Raw genomic sequence first — 23631 nt, forward strand, 5'->3', positions numbered from 1 at the left:
TTTCATTTTGATGATTATAACTGATGTGACGAGTCGGATGCCTCCCCCCTTATCATCATCACCACCCCGTCCTGTATTCGCCGCCCTTCACCAGGCTCCCGACGGGAGTGGGTGTGTGAGAGAGGAGGGGCGCTGAAACAGCCAGGGTTGGCGGCGTGTGATGAAGCGCACCTGATGTGAATAGAGCCTCATCACCGCCGCCGTTTAAATGCCGAGCGCGCCTCTCCTCGGGAGACCGGTCTCTTCCCCGTGCATGCACGCTGGTGTCCTCGTGGGTCCAGGAAGGGCACGTCGAGTAGGAGGACTGCCGCACCCATAGACGGCTGACGGGCCAGGATGCCGGGCCATCGAGTCCCCCAGAAGCTCCGGGGGCCTAGGAGTAGGATGTCGCCGCTGGAAGAAGCCGCCGCCACTCGCTCCCGGACCCGAGAGGGGAGCGCGTGCGGCCACCGGACTCCGCCCCTTCCCTCCTGAACACTGCCCTCCTTCACAAGCCCCGCAGCACGACGAGGACACCAGATCCCCTGTTTATTTTGGACACTTTTTTTCCCCTTGGACACTATTTTTGATTTTTATTGTTTAATAAAAACCTCTCCGAGGCCTGACGCCACACCCACTGTGTCTGTCGTTTGCTCCTCCCACCACACTGACAACTAATGAAAGTCCCAAATTCAGTATCTCAGAAAATTAGAATATCAATTAAGACCAATGCAAAAAAAAATGATTTTTAGAAATGTTGGCCAACTAAAAAGTATGAACATGAAAAGTATGAGCATGTACAGCACTCAATATTTAGTTGGGGCTCCTTTGGCCTGGATTACTGCAGCAATGCGGCGTGGCATGGAGTCGATCAGTCTGTGGCACTGCTCATGTGTTATGAGAGCCCATGTTGCTCTGATAGTGGCCTTCAGCTCTTCTGAATTGTTAGGTCTGGCATATTGCATCTTCCTCTTCACAATACCCCATAGGTTTTCTATGGGGTTAAGGTCAGGTAAGTTTGCTGGCCAATCAAGAACAGGGATACCATGGTCCTTAAACCAGGTACTGGTAGCTTTGGCAGTATGTGCAGGTGCCAAGTCCTGTTGGAAAATGAAATCTACATCTCCATAAAGTTGGTCAGCAGCAGGCAGCATGAAGTGCTCTAAAACTTCCTGGTAGACGGCTGCGTTGACCTTGGAACTCAGAAAACACAATGGACCAACACCAGCAGATGACATGGCACCCCAAACCATCAATGACTGTGGAAACTTTACACTGGACCTCAAGCAACGTGGATTATGTGCCTCTCCTCTCTTCCTCCAGACTCTGGGACCTTGATTTCCAAAGGAAATGCAAAATTTACTTTCATCAGAGAACATAACTTTGGACCACTCAGCAGCAGTCCTGTCCTTTTTGTCTTTAGCCCAGGCAAGACGCTTCTGACGCTGTCTCTTGTTCAAGAGTGGCTTGACACAAAGAATGCGACAGCTGAAAACCATGTCTTGCATACGTCTGTGCGTGGTGGTTCTTGAAGCACTGACTCCAGCTGCAGTCCACTCTTTGTCAATCTCCCCCACATTTTTGAATGGGTTTTGTTTCACAATCCTCTCCAGGGTGCGGTTATCCCTATTGCTTGTACACTTTTTTTCTACCACATCTTGTCCTTCCCTTCGCCTCTCTATTAATGTGCTTGGACACAGAGCTCTGTGAACAGCCAGCCTCTTTAGCAATGACCTTTTGTGTCTTGCCCTCCTTGTGCAAGGTGTCAATGGTCGTCTTTTGGACAACTGTCAAGTCAGCAGTCTTCCCCATGATTGTGTAGCCTACAGAACTAGACTGAGAGACCATTTAAAGGCTTTTGCAGGTGTTTTGAGTTAATTAGCTGATTAGAGTGTGGCACCAGGTGTCTTCAATATTGAACATTTTCACAATATTCAAATTTTCTGAGATACTAAATTTGGGACTTTCATTAGTTGTCAGTTATAATCATCCAAATTAAAGGAAATAAACATATGAAATATATCAGTCTAAATGTTACTGTTGGCTATTGCTACAAATATACCCCAGCAACTTAAGACTGCTTTTGTGGTCCAGGGTCACAAATGTTAATTGTAATTTCTGTATTATCTGATGTCTTGATATCTTGCCTTATAAAAAGTCTTTAGGTCCTTGAAAGGAAGTATATAAATACATTATTATAGTTGTACTAGTAATTGTATAGAAAATATGTGAGGCAAAGCTAAATTGTATCAGCCCCCCTAAATACATTTTGTTAAAGCAATGTTTTATATATTAATATAACTGTAATATTAATGCAAGTTTGTCCTTTCCCCACAGCTTGAAATTTACCCGGGATCAGGAGTTTGTGTGCCAAAAAATGTGTTGTGGTCAGCTAGCCATACAAACAGCCCCACTACCATGGCACGGATGCTTCCCCTTGGAGTTTTTGATATTGAGACACTTCTAAAGAGCAATCTTAGAGGTATGTAATTGATTATAGTGTGTGCACGTGTCTGTATAATTATGATTATTTTTTGGTAATCATGTAGATTGAACGTCATATCTTAAGTCTTTAAGTAAGGGGTCAAAAATCAAAAAATAAACCTGCCCTATTATAGTAATTCTCACATATTTACAGATATATGTACGCTCATTTACATTGAAATATAATGCTTTATAAATAACTTGAGTTGGACTATTTACATTATCCCCATTTTACTGAAGCAGGCTGTCTAAGAGTTAGGTTGAAAAATGTTATATATGGTTGAGTAGTAAGATAGGAGTGGAGCTCGTCTGATATCGTTCTAATCTCTATGTTGCTCTTTCTTCAGGTGGCAAGTCCAAAAATGCAAGCCTTGGGGAATCAAAAGAGGCCTTGGACAGTATAAAGATTGATGCAATAATGAGTATGTATATTACTTGGTTAATTGGGCTTTTTTTTTAAAATTGTGTTAAACCAAATGTGACAGTAAAACCATCAGAATTTATCAGTTTTATCTTTGTGTATCAGTGTGATGAAACTTACACCTAGGTCTGAATAGTGCTAGGGCTGAAACTATTAGTCGACATTATCGACAATTTCGCCAAAAAAAATTTCGACAAATATTTTTGTTGTCAATTAGTCGTTTGATCTCATATGACCTAATGTAAGAGCCTGCGATACTGGATGCAATTCAAGAGGCACACAGTGCTTCAGAGCAAATGCAGCCGAACTTGAGCAGTGTTTGGATGAATATTGTGGCGGGAGGAGCAAACGACAGACACAGTGGGTGTGGCGTCAAGCCTCGGAGAGGTTTTTATTCAACAATAAAAAGGGAAAATAAAGTGTCCAAGGGGAAAAGTGTCCAAATAAACGGGGAATCTGGTGTCCTCGTTGTGCCGCGGGGCTAGTGAAGGAGGGTAGTGTTCGTCAGGGAAGGGTCCAGGGAAGGGGCGGAGTCCGGTGGCCGCACGCGCTCCCCTCTCGGGGCCGGGAGCGAGTGGCGGCGGCGTCTCTTGCGCGGCTTCGTCCATTCCCGGCGCTTCTGGGGGATTCGGCGGCCCGGCATCCTGGCCCGTCAGCTGCCTAACGGGTGCGGCAGTCCTCCTCGACGCTCCCTTCCTGGACCCACGAGGACATGCACGGGGAAGAGACCGGTCTCCCGAGGAGAGGCGCGCTCGGCGTTTAACAGCGGCGGTGATGAGGCTCCATTCACATCAGGTGCGCCTCATCACAAGCCGCCAGCCGTGAGTATCCAGCGCCCCTCCTCTCTCACACACCCACTCCCGTCGGGAGCCTGGTGAAGGGCAGCGAATACGGGACGGGGTGGTGATGATGGACAGGGGGGAGGCAGCCGACTCGTCACAATATGTAAATATATATTGCACGCTTTCCTCTCAGTAACGAAATAAACACAACAAAAACTGACAGTAGCGTGAAAGCAGCAGTTAAAAATGCATCTGATTACAACGTGTGTGTTTGCATGAGCTCTGCAGTTCAGTAACATCCTCCAGTAAAGTCCAGCCACATCATGTTTATTTATATGTTACTTTATGTAATACATAGCCTAAATTCAAGCAGCTTTATGGAATTAAACATGAAAAACCAGAGTTAGTGTTGCTTTCAGTTAGAATTGCAACTTGATTTTATGTTATAAAGCAGCTCTCCAATGTGATAAAATATTTTTATTAGTGGGGGAAAATTTGTATTAAAGTGATAGTTTGGTTTATCAAAGCTTGATCTAGCTCAGGACTGTTTTGGTTATCATAACCCTATAAGTTATTTTAAGACATTATGTGCTGAATAAAATAGTTTATACAAAGCGTCTTATCACTTACCTTTGTTTTGTTTCTTATCCATATGACTTCCAAAAGGAGATTTTAGGCAGAACGATGTGTTATTCAGTTACTTTTCCATGTAGCTAATTAAATGGTGAGTGTCTCTGTTCATTCTTAGTTCATATTAACTAATGAACCTTTTTGTAAAGTGTTACCAATTGTATAATAATTGTAATTACATACTATGCTTTTCTAAAGCTGAAGTGACCTTTATTTGTTAGAATATGTAAAACTTAATATTTTAACTAATTGCAAAAGCTGAATAATCAAAGTCTACCGAGTAATTAGTGAAATAATCAACAATTAGTCGATTAATCATTCTAATAATTGTTAGATTAATCGATTATCAAAATAATCGTTTGTTGCAGCCCTAAATAGTGCCTAAATTTTTGTAACATTCAGTTTATCTACCTAACATAGTATGTCCTGTGTTAATGTAGTGTGTTTTAGGTGATTATAATTTGGATGTCCTTAGATAAATGTTATAAACTAAAATGCATTTCTTTGTTTGTTTTTTTTACAGATGCAGTGATCCAGAAATTTCCTGGAACCACCAGGGGCCAGCTAGGGATAGCTATTAATCAAAAGGTCACTGAGCTACGGGCATCCAAAAAGACTCAAACTTAAAAAATGGGCAGGCTGTATCATATACCTGTCGGTGGATTTTCCTTTTTTGGGTTTGTTTTATGTTTTGCTGTAATATTTTGTTCAATATTTGTGTGTTCAGTGTTCAGTAATTTTCTAATTTTGCACAGCTAAATAATATTTCTATAACTGTTTTAATAAAGTTGTAATGTTTTAACTGTTTTACTCCTTTTTTGCTAACTGCACCATTTAACATTTAAGGTTTAGGCATGCCATGTGCATTGCATTGCTAGTGTGTAAGTACACGTCCATAACCTATATTTAAAAAACATGTAAGAAATTTGTACAAGCATGTTTATTACATTTGTTTAGTTTACATCATACGTTAATGCAAACCATTTTGCAATTCATATACCTAATATAAGAACATAACATACATTCAAAATATATGTGCAAAAAATATTTTTATATATGCCATTTATATATTCCATATACATTTATCAAAAATATATTTTACATATATAATTCAGTTTAAATGTAAAATATACAATAAGACTATATAAAAACATATATTAATTACATATATATGTAAGTAATATGCTATGCATATATGCGTAATTTTTAGATTGAACATTTATACAAAGAAATATATGTCATGTATATTGATGAATATATATGTGACATATATATCAAATACTGTATTATACATACATAAACATATATATTTATATGGGATGGTTTTATATGTCAATATATGAAATTGTCCCATTTTCTAATAGGTTTTATATATGGGCAGATATATATGTGCATATATGTTTTAACTCTATATGTGGATATATTTCATATATGTATATTTCATATGTGTACATATATTACATTTCCGTATGGGAGGTGTGTGTGGGGGGATTTTTGACTGCTAGGTTATATTCTGTGTGTGAAGGCTTATTTTATTTTAATGTTTAAATCTCTTTGTTTTTTTTCCCTCGTATGGTATAACGCTGGAGTTCTCGGTAAATTTTTCATCAGACGGAACATTAATGTTCTCTGCTGCCCGGTCGGCTCCTGCAGCCCAGACATCCACATGTGTACCACTTGCTAATTCACAAGTGCTGTAGGTAACACAGTGGGAACATGGCTCTGTTCCCATAGTATAGTTTGTATAGATTTCTATGCATTTTAGGGGTTTGGGGGGATTTGACACCCCAAAAAAGACATGCCCCCCCTGATATTCTACCTGCACCCCCTAGTGGGGCTGGCTGAATCCGGCCCTGACACATAAGGTTTCTCTCCAGTGTGGATCCTCTCATGTGTTTTCAGATTTGGTAACCGATTGAATCTCTTGTCACAGTGTGAACACTTATAAGGTTTCTCTCCAGTGTGGATCCTCTCATGTCTTTTCAGATGTGTTAACTGATTGAATATCTTGTCACAGTGAGAACACTTATAAGGTTTCTCTCCAGTGTGGATCCTCTCATGTCTTTTCAGGTCTCCTGGCTTGTTGAATCTCTTGTCACAGTGAGAACACTTATAAGGTTTCTCTCCAGTGTGGATCCTCTCATGTGTTTTCAGATTTGGTAACCGATTGAATATCTTGTCACAGTGAGAACACTTATAAGGTTTCTCTCCAGTGTGGATCCTCTCATGTGTTTTCAGATTTGGTAACCGATTGAATCTCTTGTCACAGTGTGAACACTTATAAGGTTTCTCTACAGTGTGGATCCTCTCATGTCTTTTCAGGTCTCCTGGCTTGTTGAATCTCTTGTCACAGTGAGAACACTTATAAGGTTTCTCTCCAGTGTGGATCCGCTCATGTGTTTTCAGATGTGTTGAATAATTGAATCTCTTGTCACAGTGTGAACACTTATAAGGTTTCTCTCCAGTGTGGATCCTCTCATGTGTTTTCAGAAGTGTTGAATAATTGAATCTCTTGTCACAGTGAGAACACTTATAAGGTTTCTCTCCAGTGTGGATCCTCTCATGTGTTTTCAGATGTGTTGAATAATTGAATCTCTTGTCACAGTGAGAACACTTATAAGGTCTCTCTCCAGTGTGAATCATCTCATGTGTTTTCAGATTTGGTAACCGATTGAATCTCTTGTCACAGTGTGAACACTTATAAGGTTTCTCTACAGTGTGGATCCTCTCATGTCTTTTCAGGTCTCCTGGCTTGTTGAATCTCTTGTCACAGTGAGAACACTTATAAGGTTTCTCTCCAGTGTGGATCATCTCATGTGTTTTCAGATGTGTTGAATTTTTGAATCTCTTGTCACAGTGAGAACACTTATAAGGTTTCTCTCCAGTGTGGATCCTCTCATGTGTTTTCAGTTCTCCTGAATTTTTGAATCTCTTGTCACAGTGACAACACTTATAAGGTTTCTCTCCAGTGTGGATCCTCTCATGTCTTTTCAGGTCTCCTGAAGTTTTGAATCTCTTGTCACAGTGACAACACTTATAAGGTTTCTCTCCAGTGTGGATCCTCTCATGTGTTTTCAGATGTTGTAACCGATTGAATCTCTTGTCACAGTGTGAACACATATAAGGTTTCTCTCCATTGTGGATCCTCTCATGCAGTTTTAAATAGGCTGCTGAACTAAAAGTCTTTTCACACTCAAAGCAGGTGTACTCTTCCACAGCAGTATGCATTTTCAGATGTACTTTCAAATTTTGTAGATGTGAAAAACTCTTACCACACAAATTACATGAATGTGGCTTCTCCTTTGCATGAACTTTCAAGTGTTTCTTCAGAACTGAAGCCCATAAAAATATTTTACCGCATTGATTGCATGGGTGCTGCTTCTCTCTAGTGTGGATGTTCATGTGTACCTTAAGGTGTGCTGATTGTGTGAAACTCTTCCCACACTGATCACATGTGAATGGTTTCTCTCCCGTATGAATTCTCATGTGACACACAAAACTTGTATTGTGTGTGAAACTCTTTCCACACTGAGTGCAGGTGAAAGATTTATTGGCTCTTCTTTTCTTTAAATCTTTCTGTTTGATATGAGAGCAACTCAAAGGTTTTCCTCCAGTTTTGACATTTTTCTCCTCAACTTCAGTTGATTCTTCATGCTCCTCCTTTTCTTCAATGAACTCTGAAATAAAAGTAAAAATTGTTAATTTTTTGTAAATTGTTCAAAGTTGAGAAACGGAAACATAAAAGTGACCCTATTCAATGTTTAAGGTCTGTAAATACTAGGGGTGGAACGGTACACAGATGTTACGGTTCGTATGTACCTCGGTTCGGGGGTCACGGTTCGATACGATTTCGGTACAACAGAGAGAAAAAAAAGTCTACTATGCTCGGTTTCATTTCATTTATTTTGAACAGGCAGTTGTACAAATTACAATTTTTTTCCACCTAGATGTGAAAACACTAAATATTATTACATTGTTATATAACATACATACATACATACACACACATATATATATATATACACAGTATCAGGGACGGATTATGACGCAGAGGTATTATAGGATGATTATAGGCCCTCCTCAGTTGAAATTGCGGTCATTTTTCTTAAGTTCAAATAGCAATGGCTATTATCTAAACTAAGTGAAAATAGCAGTATTTTTAGCGATATGTTATCTACACTAAGTGCAAATATATATATATATAGCTATAGATTATATTTACACTATGTTAAAATAGCAGGATTTTCTGCTATTTATACTAGTTGTTGCAAAATAGTGGCAATTGCACTTCAGTATTGTACAGGTCCTTCTCAAAAAAATAGCATATTGTGATAAAGTTCATTATTTTCTGTAATGTACCGATAAACATTAGACTTTCATATATTTTAGATTCATTACAACACAACTGAAGTAGTTCAAGCCTTTTATTGTTTTAATATTGATGATTTTGGCATACAGGTCATGAAAACTGAAAAATCTCAAAAAATTAGCATATCATGAAAAGATTATCTAAACGAGCTATTAACCTAATCATCTGAATCAACTAATTAACTCTAAACACCTGCAAAAGGCTTTTAAAAACTCCCAGCCTGGTTCATTACTCAAAACCGCAATCATGGGTAAGACTGCCGACCTGACTGCTGTCCAGAAGGCCATCATTGACACCCTCAAGCAAGAGGGTAAGACACAGAAAGAAATTTCTGAACGAATAGGCTGTTCCCAGAGTGCTGTATCAAGGCACCTCAGTGGGAAGTCTGTGGGAAGGAAAAAGTGTGGCAGAAAACGCAGCACACCGAGAAGAGGTGACCGGACCCTGAGGAAGATTGTGGAGAAGGACCGATTCCAGACCTAGGGGGACCTGCGGAAGCAGTGGACTGAGTCTGGAGTAGAAACATCCAGAGCCACCGTGTACAGGCGTGTGCAGGAAATGGGCTACAGGTGCCGCATTCCCCAGGTCAAGCCACTTTTGAACCAGAAACAGCGGCAGAAGCGCCTGACCTTGGCTACAGAGAAGCAGCACTGGACTGTTGCTCAGTGGTCCAAAGTACTTTTTTCGGATGAAAGCAAATTTTGCATGTCATTCGGAAATCAAGGTGCCAGAGTCTGGAGGAAGACTGGGGAGAGGGAAATGCCAAAATGCCTGAAGTCCAGTGTCAAGTACCCACAGTCAGTGATGCTGGTGTTGGTCCACTGTGTTTTATCAAGGGCAGGGTCAATGAAGCTAGCTATCAGGAGATTTTGGAGCACTTCATGCTTCCATCTGCTGAAAAGCTTTATGGAGATGAAGATTTCATTTTTCAGCACGACCTGGCACCTGCTCACAGTGCCAAAACCACTGGTAAATGGTTTACTGACCATGGTATTACTGTGCTCAATTGGCCTGCCAACTCTCCTGACCTGAACCCCATAGAGAATCTGTGGGATATTGTGAAGAGAAAGTTGAGAGACGCAAGACCCAACACTCTGGATGAGCTTAAGGCCGCTATCGAAGCATCCTGGGCCTCCATAACACCTCAGCAGTGCCACAGGCTGATTGCCTCCATGCCACGCCGCATTGAAGCAGTCATTTCTGCAAAAGGATTCCCGACCAAGTATTGCGTGCATAACTGAACATAATTATTTGAAGGTTGACTTTTTTTGTATTAAAAACACTTTTCTTTTATTGGTCGGATGAAATATGCAAATTTTTTGAGATAGGAATTTTGGGTTTTCATGAGCTGTATGCCAAAATCATCAATATTAAAACAATAAAAGGCTTGAACTACTTCAGTTGTGTTGTAATGAATCTAAAATATATGAAAGTCTAATGTTTATCAGTACATTACAGAAAATAATGAACTTTATCACAATATGCTAATTTTTTGAGAAGGACCTGTATTACATTATAAGACAGTATGCGATAATAACATATTGAGTGTAAATTATCATTTTAATTCAGATTATTAAAGCTATGGTCTACGATTTCAAAGATTGTTCATTATTAATAACCTCGTTTAGATGCTGGTTATGGTTCTACAGTACAATCCTAATAATATGAAGAGAAAAAAGAATGAAAAAAATCCATTCACTCTATTGGGTGTACACCCGCAGAGAAATTGACCAATGTAAGCTGTCCGGCCGGACATCTTACATTGGTTAACTGCTCTCATCCAATCCCCTGCTCCACTCGCGTCTCCACCCACCGCACCCTACCCCGCCCCCTCCTGCGACATGAAATTTCGCGCGAAAGTAGGCAGCATCAACTCAGAAATGGAGAAAAACCAACAAACAGACAGCAGCAAGCGGCCCCTGCTCGCCCCAACAGTCAAGGTTGGAAGAAAGAGAAAGTCAATTGAGGAAAGAGCAGAGATAAAAAAAAAACGTGAAGAACGCCGGACTCAAAGCCGAATCAATATAGGGTCCACCATTGCCCGTTGGAGGAAGCTTCAGAGAAACCTTGGACTTAAAACCGACGCTGACATGGCTGACTTTTTGTTGAGCAGGTAAGCATTTATTTATACTTTTATGGTGTGGTGTATTACATAAATAGCTGTTCAGGTCGTTTCCCGGTGGGAGGGATCAGGTAGCACAGAGGGGAGGGGTGTGCGTGTGGAGGGGCGGGATGAGTTTTTTAAAAATTCAGGCTTTCTCGACTGATTTTCAACATCGTAGACTACAGCTTTAAATGGATGCTACCTTATTGATACAATAAAGCCCTCCCTACACCTACCCTAACCCTACCTGATACATTATTTTCAACTTTTCGGTTATTTCTTTAATTTTTATTAAAAATAAATGCCTTTACGATCTGATATGAGATTTGAAAAGGGAGAAAAAAAAGTTTGGCAAAAGGCGGGTTCGAACCCTGGTCGATCGCGTTAAAACTATTACAGTACGCTCTTTACCATCTGTGCCACTGAAACGGTTGGTTTATAGCAGCTTTTTATAATCTTGACAGTCCCAATCACACTTGGTGGGCGGAATTATTGTAAATAGCCTCTGCCAAAAGGTGGGCTATTTGCACTAAGTGTAAATAGACACTCCATTTACAAAGAACATTATCATTGACTTAGCCAGAATTAAAGCACTCTCAAAAACTCCGATTTTTCACTGAAGTTGCTTACATTGTGAAATTAATATCTTGCTTACATCGTACGCACTTCTGCACTGTTGTTTCTGATGAGAGAAATCGGCAGAGAGAATTAATTCAGGGAGCGCGCGCACTGAACAAAAGAGCTGTTGCAGCGATGACTCATCTGAACGCCTCTTATTGGCCATTGTACTCATAAGCTCAACAGAATCATGTGTGGTTGGTTATAATGCTCAGTGCTGTAGACAAACGCGGCTGTCTCTGGCTCCATGCCAGCCAGCGAAGTTGAGTGAACGCAGATTTTAATTTAGCAGTTGACCATGTACCGCACTGAATAATCTAATCACACCAGTGTGATTGTTTATTAACCTGTTGTTACCCATCACCCCTCATTTGGGGCCTCACAGGTGAAAATAACCTACCTAAATTAAAATGGTAACAGTTCCTGACAAAGTGTGCTACACAAACAAATTAGGTATCTTTGGAAAGAAGACACTCTATGCTTTACTATCCATCATCGTTGATAATGCTCAAAAAGATAAAAAGTTATAGACACTGACGTGCCTTGAAAAATGTTTTTCCACACTGAATGTTTTTTTTTTTATTTCATATACAAATTCATGAAATAAGTCCTGGAACAATCCAGAAAAGTAATGGGTTAAAAGCCACGTGTCTCATGAGTTTATATTTCAAATTTGAAGACGCTGATGTGCATCCATACAGATGATAATCATACAGATGGGCCATATAATCAATAATTATACTTTCATACTTTGTATAATATAATACAATATTAAACTTTCCTGTAGCTCAAATAGTAGAGCATGGCGCTAGCAATGCCAAGGTCATGGGTTTGATTCCCAGGGAAAGCAAGAGCTGATAAAATGTAAAAGAAAACTGTAACTTGAATGCAATGTAAGCCGCTTTGGATAAAAGCGTCTGCTAAAAAAATAAATAAACAAAAATAATAAAATAATAGCTGATCATTGAATCACAATGATAGCCGTCATAGAGTCGGTAATAAACACGCTGATGTGCGTCCATACATATGATAATCATGCAGATACGGCCACATTCCCCACACGATACACACACACACACATATATATAAAAAATGTTGAAAAAAAAAATATATAGTTTTTTTATGTAAAAAGCAGATCGCTAAGTTACACCCCGCTCAGATGACAGCGTCACAGCGTGCGTCACGCTTTCAGGAGGGAGCGCCAAATTCAAATAAACTATATTCTGCTTTTCTGAGACTTTTTTTTCCGTGGATGATCTCATTCTGTTTGTAAAACTGTATGCTACAACACAGTGTTGTTTTTTTACCACCAAGACGCTGTTTTTGAGCGTAATTTATTCCATAACGGACGCGAACAATAACTCTCCTGAAGAAATGAAATGTAAACAAAGGAATATTCATCCTTATTACAGCGTTATTGTTTTGTTGGACTAAAAGTGCTCGCTGGGATGTTGTTCTGTGGACCCTTACCTCTCTAACTAAACTGGGATTTCAGCAGTGGACGCGTTTGTGACTCGTTATTACAATGAATCTGGTACGTACTGCTTTTTTATTCTGCATGTTTTGATGTGTACTGCTTACACAAATGTAGCAAATACATTCCTTATAAGCTTTCCATCGGAAAACAGCGATCTGTCGTCGATGCTTGAGGTTTAGACCTTCAGAATGATATATAGTTTGCCAAGATGATATTCTTTCACGTTAAATCCATTCATAAACATTAAACTAGTGGGAAAAAAACGCTTCAGTGAATCGTCGCTCTGGCAAAGGTTAACAGGTTACATATAAAAAATATTCTTCGGCTATTTTTTTTTTTTGTCTTTTAGAAGCTGCATGCAAAATCCACCATTGCCTCAAAAATCTGAGGGGGCACGATTGAAATCACGTTCTGGGAGTACGTGTTTGATTTACTTTTAAAAATTGCATATATATAAAAAAGTGCATATATACATACAGGGAATAAATTATTGAAATACATTTGATTTACTTTACAGATAAACAAGAGAGGAAAACAGTGTGACGGGTAATGTAGCCTGCAGTTTCAGTTCATTTTTGTGCTGGTAGAGATAAAGAAACAGATGAACTGATTGCGCTGGAGCACACACACAAACAAAAATACATCAGTTCCAACAAGGCTAACTTGACAGCGCAGTTGGTTCTTTATCAAAATAAAATACAGTGAACCAAACATCAGCGCGAGTCACCATTGGAACGCGACTGAAGTACAAAGCCCATAATTTACATAATGAATAATAGTTTAGCATTCAAATATGTTACATCACAAATATGGAAATAGTATAGAATATTTGGATTTGTGCTGAATGAGAGAGGTAGGATACACGAGCACAAAGCTCCATTTTACAAACAGTTGAGTGCGCAAGCCTTTAAAGTATATTCCTTTGTCAGTCTATGTGAGAGATGCATTCAGAATCAGCACATGGTCACTGTCTAGTGGGCTTTGTTTTCAAGTGCGCAAGTCATGGCATTCACTGTTCTTCTGCTGGCGTTTATCAAACAGAGTTGAATTACTGTTGGCGCCCCCATCTGGATTGAGGGTGAATTGCCTGTATTTGTTGTAAGGCCTCATGCACCGAACCGAGATGTCCATACCGTGACGGTTCGGTACAAATACATTTATCGTTCCACCCCTAGTAAATACATAAGGCCATGGGGAAGGGGGAAACATAATTCACATGGTTTACAGGGGAGGAGCAAACATATAAATGCTCTATCAGGGGCGTAGAATTAGGGGGGGAACGCTAGGGACATGTCCCTACCAATATCCAGCCACTACCAAACTGTCCCTAGCAATAATATGATCAAATAATTAAATATATGTATATGTTTTCGTCATTTCAGACGCATCTGAAACGTCATATCATTGATATTACCTAACAAGTTAACGTAAATACTTTAGAAATCTGCGCGCTCTCAAGGACTAATACATGATGTGCGGAATGTAGTCGCACACCGGACTAGAAGCGCAGCCGTGTTTAGAACAACTCACAGGTATTGCACCCAATTCAAGACAGCAGTCTAAAACAGTTAATATAAAAGCCCACTTCAGGAATGAACTAAGTTGCATCGATGAGTTTGAAGTGGTGTTTGTTTGACAAAACAGAGCAAACAGAAAGAGAAAGCGTACGGATAGAAAGACAAACGTTGTGCGGAAAGATACACAACATCTTTCAGCCTAGGATAAAGTCATGAACATCAACAATAATTTGGGACAAATATAATGTGATTTTATTTATTTATATATTTTTATTTGTTAAACTATGTAAGTGGCACCTGAGTCTTTTACTTTAAATTAATGTTGTTCAACTGAATGTACAAATCAAACTGTACCCCAAAAATAAAAAACAACACTGATATAAGAGCGTGCAGTTTATCTGTCAATAAGATGGGCACGAGTTTCGTTACTACAGCAACAGCAGAGTAGCCTATTCTTTCAGAATCATCCTGGGTCCAATTCAATTAATATTAAAATAAAGTGTTGTGTGATTAAAGGGATAGTTTACCCACAAATTCTGCCTAAAACAAAGGAAGATATTTTGAAGAAAGTTTGTAATCAGGCTGTTTTGGGGCACCATTGACTTCCATAGTAGGAAAAAAAATAAAAAATACTATGGAAGTCAATGGTGCCCTAGAACTGCTTTGTTTCCCACATTCTTCAGAATATCTTCCTTTGTGTTTGGCAGAACAAAGACATTCATACTGGGTGAGTAAATGATGACAGAATTTTCATTTTTGGCTGAACTATCCCTTTAACCCTTTAGGCGCCAGGGTTTTTTGGAAAAAATGCTGGATTTTGACATCAAGATTTCAAAAGCTTGTGGCTTGAAATGGCTTAAAGATAGAGATCTACTGTAAATTAGAAAAATGTTGGGCATGACCGTAAGTTTATGTGGGGTGTAAATATACTCATCTAATTTGCATATTATGACGTCACCAGGGCTGCCCTCTTGAATTTCATAATATTTAGGAAATAGTAGATATTGAATTGATGTTTGATTTTTTTGTTTGTTTTTTTGTCTTTTTCTCCTCATTCCAAATGATCAGAAAAGAGGAAACCAACAATAAAACAGGAGAAAGTACTAAATTATTACTATATTACTATACTATATAGTAGTAAAACGCATGTGAACAGTAGCCTACTTTTTGATCAGTTCATCAGTAATATTCAGGAAATAATAGATATTGAATGGATGTTTGAACTTATTTGCATGTTGTTGTTCTTTTTTTGTCTTTTTATCCTCATTCCAAATGATCAGGAAAAGAGGAAATCAACAGTAAAACAGGAGAAAGTAGTAAATTATTACTATATTACTGTGCCATAGTAAAATACATGTGCCTATTTTTTGATCAGTTGACCAGCTATCTGCCCAATCAGGTATCTATGTGACAGTTTATAGTTTTTGAGAGTATGGTACCTCTCATTGCATGGCACAGCACACAGACCTAACCCAAACTGACTGCACCTGTACTGTCTGCCGGAACAAACAGCGCAATCTGGCCGATCATCAGAGAGCAACAGCTCTCCTATGGACACTAAGACCACGTCCACCCCTGCCACCCCCATCCCCGTTGGGCAAAGTGTTGAAATGATCACTTGTTTGTGCTTTGTGAACGATCGCGCCTTGCGCGCGGCACCATTGGAGAAGCGCGATCATTAGACGGCCGATCGTCATTTCCAAAAGGCAAATATTCCCCTTCAGAGTCAGAATCGGCGAATGACATTTGCAACACATCCTCACAGTACAACTTTTTATTAGCCGTTTGGCGATTTTCTCTCACAAATCTCACAATTTACTCAGACGCTATGAACTGAATTGCTTCCGCATCAATGACACGATAGCTCACTTACTCTGCTACTTCCTCGAACAATTTTGGTCTAGAATCGAAGTACTACATGTCTGGCATCTAGTGGAAGGGAATACAAATGAGCCATTACACCAGATTAGGAACTACAGCCCATTTCATGAAGTATGACGTCTTGTCGCAATTTTGCGACTTTGGCGCTTAGAGGGTTAAGACACCCAGTGCTCTGATGCTGATGTTGTTGGTTCACAAAATCATAATTGTGAAATTATTGTCTGATAAACATACTATTTAAAAAAAGAAAAAGAAAGAAAGTCTGTAAACTAGATTAATTATAATGGGGGTTGGGGTTATGTCCCCACCAATGACGAAAGTAAACCTACGCCCTTGTGCTCTATTATGCTCTCAGTTGAAAATGGCCTCTAAGCAAAGGTTTTCTGTCAATGAGATTTTGTCATAGCTTTTTGACAGTGAAAGTGACAGAGGTGAATGTGTCTGAGACAGATGATAATCTTGAGGAGGACCCTGATTATGAGGCATCCTCCTCGTGTGAACGGGACTCCAAGTGTTGACCCTCCTGTTGACTCAACCATCAGCAGACACATTACTTTCCAAAAATGGAACGCTTTTATGGTCCCACTCCCCACTTGAACGACAGGGTAGACTTAGTGCCTGCTAATGTCATCAGAATGGTTCCAATTATATGCTGTCAGCCATTTCCAAGATATAAAATCAACATTTCAACTTTTCCTTATACCATCAATTGAAAAGCATATATTTGAAATGACAAACTTACAGGGGAGACGGGTGTATGGGGACAGTTGGAAAGACTTTGATGTGACTGAATTGCAAGCTTACATTGGTCCAGCAATCTCCTTTTCTTTACAATCCAGGCCCCCACATCACTGTGGATGAATGTCTGGTTCCATTTCGTGGCAGCTTCAGACAATACATGCCAAGCAAACCAGCCGAATACGGCATAAAAAAATATGGGCTGCATGAGATATACAGTCCAGCTATGCCTGGAACATGCAGGTGCCCCGGGGTGAGGAACTGCTAAAAAGGAAGGTTACCATGTTGAGGACAGTGAGAAAAAAAGAAGCTTGAGCTTCCCTCTGAGCTTTTTGTGATGAAGAACAGAAAGGTAACATCTTCAATGTTTGCCTTCACTGAAAAAGCAAAGTCGTCTCCTACTGTCCCAAGGAAGGGAAACATGTCCTGCTAATGAGCACTATGCACAAAGATGCTGGTCTGAACACCAGAGAAGACAGAAAACCACAAATGGTCCTGGACTACAATGAGACAAAGGGAGATGTTGATAATTTAGACAAGGTCACAGCCACCTATAGCTGCTGACGCATTACTGTCCGTTTGCCCCTTGTCATTTTCTTCAACATCATTGATCTGAGCGCCTACAATGCCTTTGTGTTGTGGAGTGAAATAAACAAAGACTGGAACAGAGGAACAGAGTCGAAAGAGGATTTTCCTGGAGCAGCTGGGTTACGAGTAGGGATGCACGATATTGGAATTCTGCCGATATTCGATATGCCAATATTTTTCAACTCATTTTGGCCGATATCGATGCCGATACCGATATATTTCCCTTTGTTTGGAAACAACACCAAGTCTCTCCTGTGCAGAAATTATAAGCAAAATATTATTAATTTTGGTTAGTTTTTAACAAGAACTTATTTATTAGAATTGAATAAAAAAAAAAGTTTTTTTAACAGTACATTGAAAATAAATATAAATCAACTATATCAACCGCTGCATTTTTTCCCCAGAAAGATGCAGTGTTAACCCTAATATTTTATTTTAAGATTTAACATTTGTAGATGGTCTAAAACAAAAGAGTTGTAAAAATTCTGAAAATCTTTTAGAGCTCATGATTTGTTTAAAAAATAAAACGTTACACATTAATGAATAAATCAGTATATATAAAATAATTTAATTTACAAGTGTCATGTTTGTGATTTTTTTTTTCATGTAAGCTATAGCTTCTGACCATTAAATCAAAACATACTTATTTTATTACATCAATTACTGCTTTATTTAATCAGAAACACAGTCTAAATGTTATTTGTGTAGGCTATTTTACTTTTAATTTAATTAGAAGTAGGCCAACTGCGCCCCTACTATTAAAACTCCTTACCGAACGGGCATTAGGACCTGGGGGAGGCTGTCACTGCTGCCCCTGCTTGTGCTATAACTGTTTACTCTATCCCACACCGAACGCGTCATTCTGTACATGCCTTCACACATTAAATGCAGCGATCCAAAACAGTCAATCTATTCATCATTCAGACAAACCTTTGCTTCAAGAATGAGCCACATTGCTGACGTGATCTAATCGCTAGCACACCCTGAGCACATGCGAGTTAACCCCTTCCCCTTATCGGCAAGACATATCGGCATAATTTTGCATGTCAGGCCGATGCCGATATTTACATTTAAAGTCATTATCGGCCGATTTCGATATCAGTCCGATAATATCGTGCATCCCTAGTTACGAGCTATTGAAACCTCACACAGAGAGAAGACGGTGCCTTCCAAGAGCATCAACGGCTGCTGCAACTGTTATGAAGGACATTGAAATAGAGACACACTCCAATGGTTCAAACTGCAGGCAGGAAATGTGACACGTGCCAGGTCTGTCCCACCAGAAATGACTCCCAGAATTCACTTGTGTGAATTGCAAAAAATCTACCTTCTGGTGGGCTGTAGAAAAAAAAATGCTGTTCATATTCTGTTTATGCTGTTTGCATTCTGTCAAACACATATTTGCATAAAAAGCACTTACGGTCACATAAAACAATTTCTGACACAGTGCTAAAATGGGTAGGGACACCAGCAAAGGACACAAGTATCACTTTTGATTCATTCTCTTTTCTAAACCTTTCCAACTCCAAATGACCACTTTTTCACTTACTATGTGTTTCCATATCCCTACTATTACCACTATTATTATTATTACCACTCGCAAACCACGGATCACACACTATAGGATAACTTCCTCCTCACTCTTAACCTCAACGATGATTCCTGATTTGGGCTGGGTGATATATCGAACGCAATGATCATGCGCATCTCCGGTTCTGTGATTAGCGGCAAATCTCCATCACTTGCTTTCAAATGGAGCGGCATTTAATACACAGATCCGTAGTTTACTGACAAGCATCTCTTGATGCTAACAATGCTACTGATACTTTCTGCTCCACTCTTACATGTTGTTTAGACACGGTCTGCCCCTTGTCTTCCAGGCCTGCCCGTACCTCCCCTTCGGCCCCTTGGCTGTATGATATTCTCTGCGTTCTAAGCTTAGGGCTGTTGAAAGGGTGTGGCACAAATCAAAATATCCTACTGACCTTAAAGGTGGGGTATGTAATTTTTTAAAAACATTTTTAGAAAACTGAGTCGGGGCCGAGTACCAAAGCAAACTTGAAGCCAAACAGCAGTAAGGTGCATGTCTACTCGTGATGTGGAGGAGAGAGCGTTCAGTGCACAGGACGGACATTAGCCAAGCCGAGCGACAGAAAGATAGAGATGGAGACAGATTAAAAAGAAAAAAAAAAAGAAAAAATGTCTACGGAACGATAAGGCAAAAAGTAGGACCCGTGTAAATATCGGATCAGATTTCCAGTGAGAGGAAGGCCTGCGATCGGACGCCAAGGTTGCTTTGTTTCTTCTTGATAGGTGAGTAACACCGTGTCTACACTGGACGAGGCGCACCGCAACAGATAAAGTCTGCCTACACTGGACGCGATAAAGCGACCCTTGAAAATCATTTGAAATTTGTGTCAGCACGTCATAAATAGAACATGGCAGCAGTTTTCTGTCAGAGATTTGTCGCGCTGCGCAGCATCCAGTGTAGACAGCATCACTGATTATAATGACTTCTATAGCATTTTGGCATGCCACTCGCTTCCGGTGTAGAAACGGTGTAGCATTGATTTTGCTTTGTTTTACAGAACTAATAGTTGCCTGGGTTGTGTAGGCTACGTATGTGTGGGCAGGAGCTATCAAAATAGGGGCGAGACCCTTTTGCGGTACTGGTGTGTTTGTTTTGGTGATTTCAAATATCATTGGCTACCAGAAATCACTTACCCCAACTTTAATGTGTATCAGTCACTCCTCTCTTCCTTCTCTTAAGGAATTCTTCATCTTAAAATGAACAATTCGTCTAACTCTTGCATGCTCTTTAAACCATTTTCCTCCCTCCTTCTCCCCTTCCTTTATCAATTCGAACAGCTGACGACTGCCACGTTCTTCATTAACCCTTTCACACGTGAGTTTAACATTTTTAAGCTGAGCCCCCAGCGTGAGTTTTTTTTTTCTTAAGCGACCATTATTTTAGAATGTTTAGCCTTATTGTTTCCATGGCGACGCATCATGCTTGTCATGTGACGCACCATAGCCACAATAGCCCTGTATGACACATGGATTGTTTTTATTTCATTTTTACTTTTTTATTATTAATATTCACAAACATACTCACTATATTTTGAAATATCTGATATTCCTATTCTGAAAAATTTGCAAGTAAATGTATTTGGTAGTTTAACACTCTGGTTGTGTTCGGGTCAAACTGACTTGGAGAAGATTTTCTTTTTCCTGAAAATACTAGTTAATATTATTGCATTGGACTCAAAATTACTGACTTTGTTCACACAGGGTATAAGTACTTCTCTTTTTCTTTTTTTTTTCTTAGAGTTTTCGTAATTTTTTGTGGATTTTATTTCACCTAGCCACACTTGTGGTGTTCCCGGTCAAAAATGACCGGTCTCCAAACAATTGCTTATAAATCTCTCATTACGCTATGCTATCACCAGATATTGGATTCATTATTTTTGTCAGCTTGTTTTCTTTCATTTAGGACTGGTTTTGTGTTTCTATTTGCAATCGACATGAATGTGAATAGACATGAATAGACAAATCTGTCTTTGTTTTTTTAAATGTCTTGTCTGTAATAGTATGCATTTGCTTGATGAAGGTCAGTGGACTGAAACGTTGTTTGTAGCATGGACTGATAGTTGGCGGGATATTATTAATTTTTATTGATTGGATTCAACATCGTTGTTGGAATGTTTTTCCTACACACCCATCAATTTTTCAGGTGTGCTGAGTTTGTGTTGATAAAAAAAAAAAAAAAAACATTAATACTAATCCCAAACTTTTGAGCAGCAGTATATGTATGTATGTGTGTGTATATATATATATATATATATATATATATATATATATATAGAGAGAGAGAGAGAGAGAGAGAGATACACATATATAGACAGATAGATTCATGTATGCATTCTATTTAGAAATTATATATACAATTAATATAAATTATATATAACAACACCGCACCACCGATGGTAGTTGGTCCATTGCAACCACTGTGTTAAAAATCAGCCACACTACTTTTGGACTGTGAACAAAAACACCTGCCTACTCCCATTCTAAAGCTTGGATGAGCCAGGATCATTTTTAATATAACTCTGATTGGATTTGTCTGAAAGAAGTCAGTCATATACACCTAGGATGCTCTGAGAGTGAGTAAAGCGTGGGCTAATATTCATTTTTGGGTGAACTAACCCTTTAATATTTTTCTTGTGCTGAACACAAAAGAAGATATTTTGAAGAATGTGGATAACCAAACAGTAGCTGGTGCACATTTGATAGTAGGAAAAAATATGATGGACATCCGTCCAACAACTGTTTGGTTATACACATTATTCAAAATATAATTTATCATAGCATCATAATATTGTTTTCTGTGAATGTGTGAGCAGAATGATTTTCACATCATTTTTGTAGCATAAACTCTAGTCTACCACATCCAGTTCTCAAAAGTCTTGATCAAATGTTCTGTGTATCATGGCCTTAATTCATTTCAATTCAAATTTAAAGTTTTTCACTAATCATGCATAAACGTTGTTTTCTCAAAAACACAAACATGTAGACTACATTCATGCTGCTTACATATTATTGTTGCAGTTTGTGCTAATTATAGTGTAATCAGACTTTAGCCATTAAACTGTTTTTTAAGATATTAAAAAATAAATAAATAAAATGTCAGGGCATGTCAAAACTTCATCAGATCCCCAAAACACCATCTGACCCAGAGGGTTAAAGCTTTGTAAACCTAATGTACCACAAACAACCATTAAAGATGAAAGAAGAATAAATACCAACCTCCTTGTTCCTCGTGTTTTATTCTCCATGTTTCTGGTTCCTCGTGTTTTATTCTCCAGGTTTCTGGTTCCTCGTGTTTTATTCTCCAGGTTTCTGGTTCCTCGTGTTTTATTTCCAAAGTTTCTGGTTCCTCGTGTATTATTTTCCAGGTTTCTGGTTCCTCGTGTTTTATTTCCAAGGTTTCTGGCTCCTCGTGTATTATTTCCAAGGTTTCTGGCTCCTCGTGTTTTATTTCCAAGGTTTCTGGCTCCTCGTGTTTTATTTCCAAGTTTTCTGGCTCCTCGTGTATTATTTCCAAGGTTTCTGGCTCCTCGTGTTTTATTTCCAAGGTTTCTGGCTCCTCGTGTTTTATTTCCAAGTTTTCTGGCTCCTCGTGTATTATTTCCAAGGTTTCTGGCTCCTCGTGTTTTATTTCCAAGGTTTCTGGCTCCTCGTGTTTTATTTCCAAGGTTTCTGGTTCAATCATGTTCTCCTCACTCTCTTCTTTAACAAACACCATCTTCACAGCAGATCTCCGTTCAGATGATACTCCTCCAGATATTCCTGCTTGCTTCAAAACTTAGTCTCAACTCTGAGGATGAGAATATTACAGCTATTTACTGAACTGATTCAAAAACTGTATTTTTCTATTAACAGAAAGATTTCTTTGTATTAAACTAGCACTACGACAAACAGAGAGCGCGGTGAAACTAATCTTCTTCTTCTGAGGTTTAATGGTGTTTGGCAAACAAACGCATGTGTTTTAGCGCCCCCCGCTGGACTGGAGTGAAGCGGAGAGAGATTCAAGACATTTATTTGTCACATACACAATTATACAGAGTATAAACCAGCAGTGAAATGTAAGTAAGAGGAGGGAAATAATACGGGGAAGGTTGTGAGGATTAGAAGAGAAAAACAAGCGAATTATTAGTCAAATATTTAATTGAACATTACACAACGTTGCAGCATGTAAATATGGAAATTAAGATTAAAGAAAACACTTGATAAGATGGATCTTAATTAAAAAATAATATAGTAAAAAAAACTAAATTCAAAATATTGAACAGGTTTAGAACTAAAAACAATCCTTAGGTTGTGCTGTCCTTCTAAATATCTGGGCCTTAGGACATAACCGACTGTGTTTACAAGGATATTTTGATATAGATGGTTTCATCGGGCGCACGCGCCTGGCCCGATCGAAGTTAACTTCCAGTCTGTGTTTGTTTATCGGTCTGGTCAGTGGCGCCGGCTACAAACG

General features: G+C 39.1%; 1 protein-coding gene across 1 annotated transcript; it reads right to left on the minus strand.

Moving 5' to 3' along the window:
• Positions 1-5861: 5861 nt before the first annotated feature.
• LOC306860148 (uncharacterized protein) lies at positions 5862-23099 on the minus strand. The gene is made up of 2 exons (XM_079401700.1): positions 22395-23099; positions 5862-7973 (listed from the first exon to the last, which is right to left on the minus strand). The coding sequence occupies exons 1-2, from the start codon at positions 22891-22893 to the stop codon at positions 6112-6114; spliced, it is 2361 nt and encodes a 786-aa protein (XP_079257826.1). The 5' UTR covers positions 22894-23099; the 3' UTR covers positions 5862-6111.
• Positions 23100-23631: the final 532 nt, after the last annotated feature.

Source organism: Barbus barbus (genome assembly GCF_936440315.1).
Source record: "Barbus barbus genome assembly, chromosome: 3".
Taxonomy (NCBI): domain Eukaryota; kingdom Metazoa; phylum Chordata; class Actinopteri; order Cypriniformes; family Cyprinidae; genus Barbus; species Barbus barbus.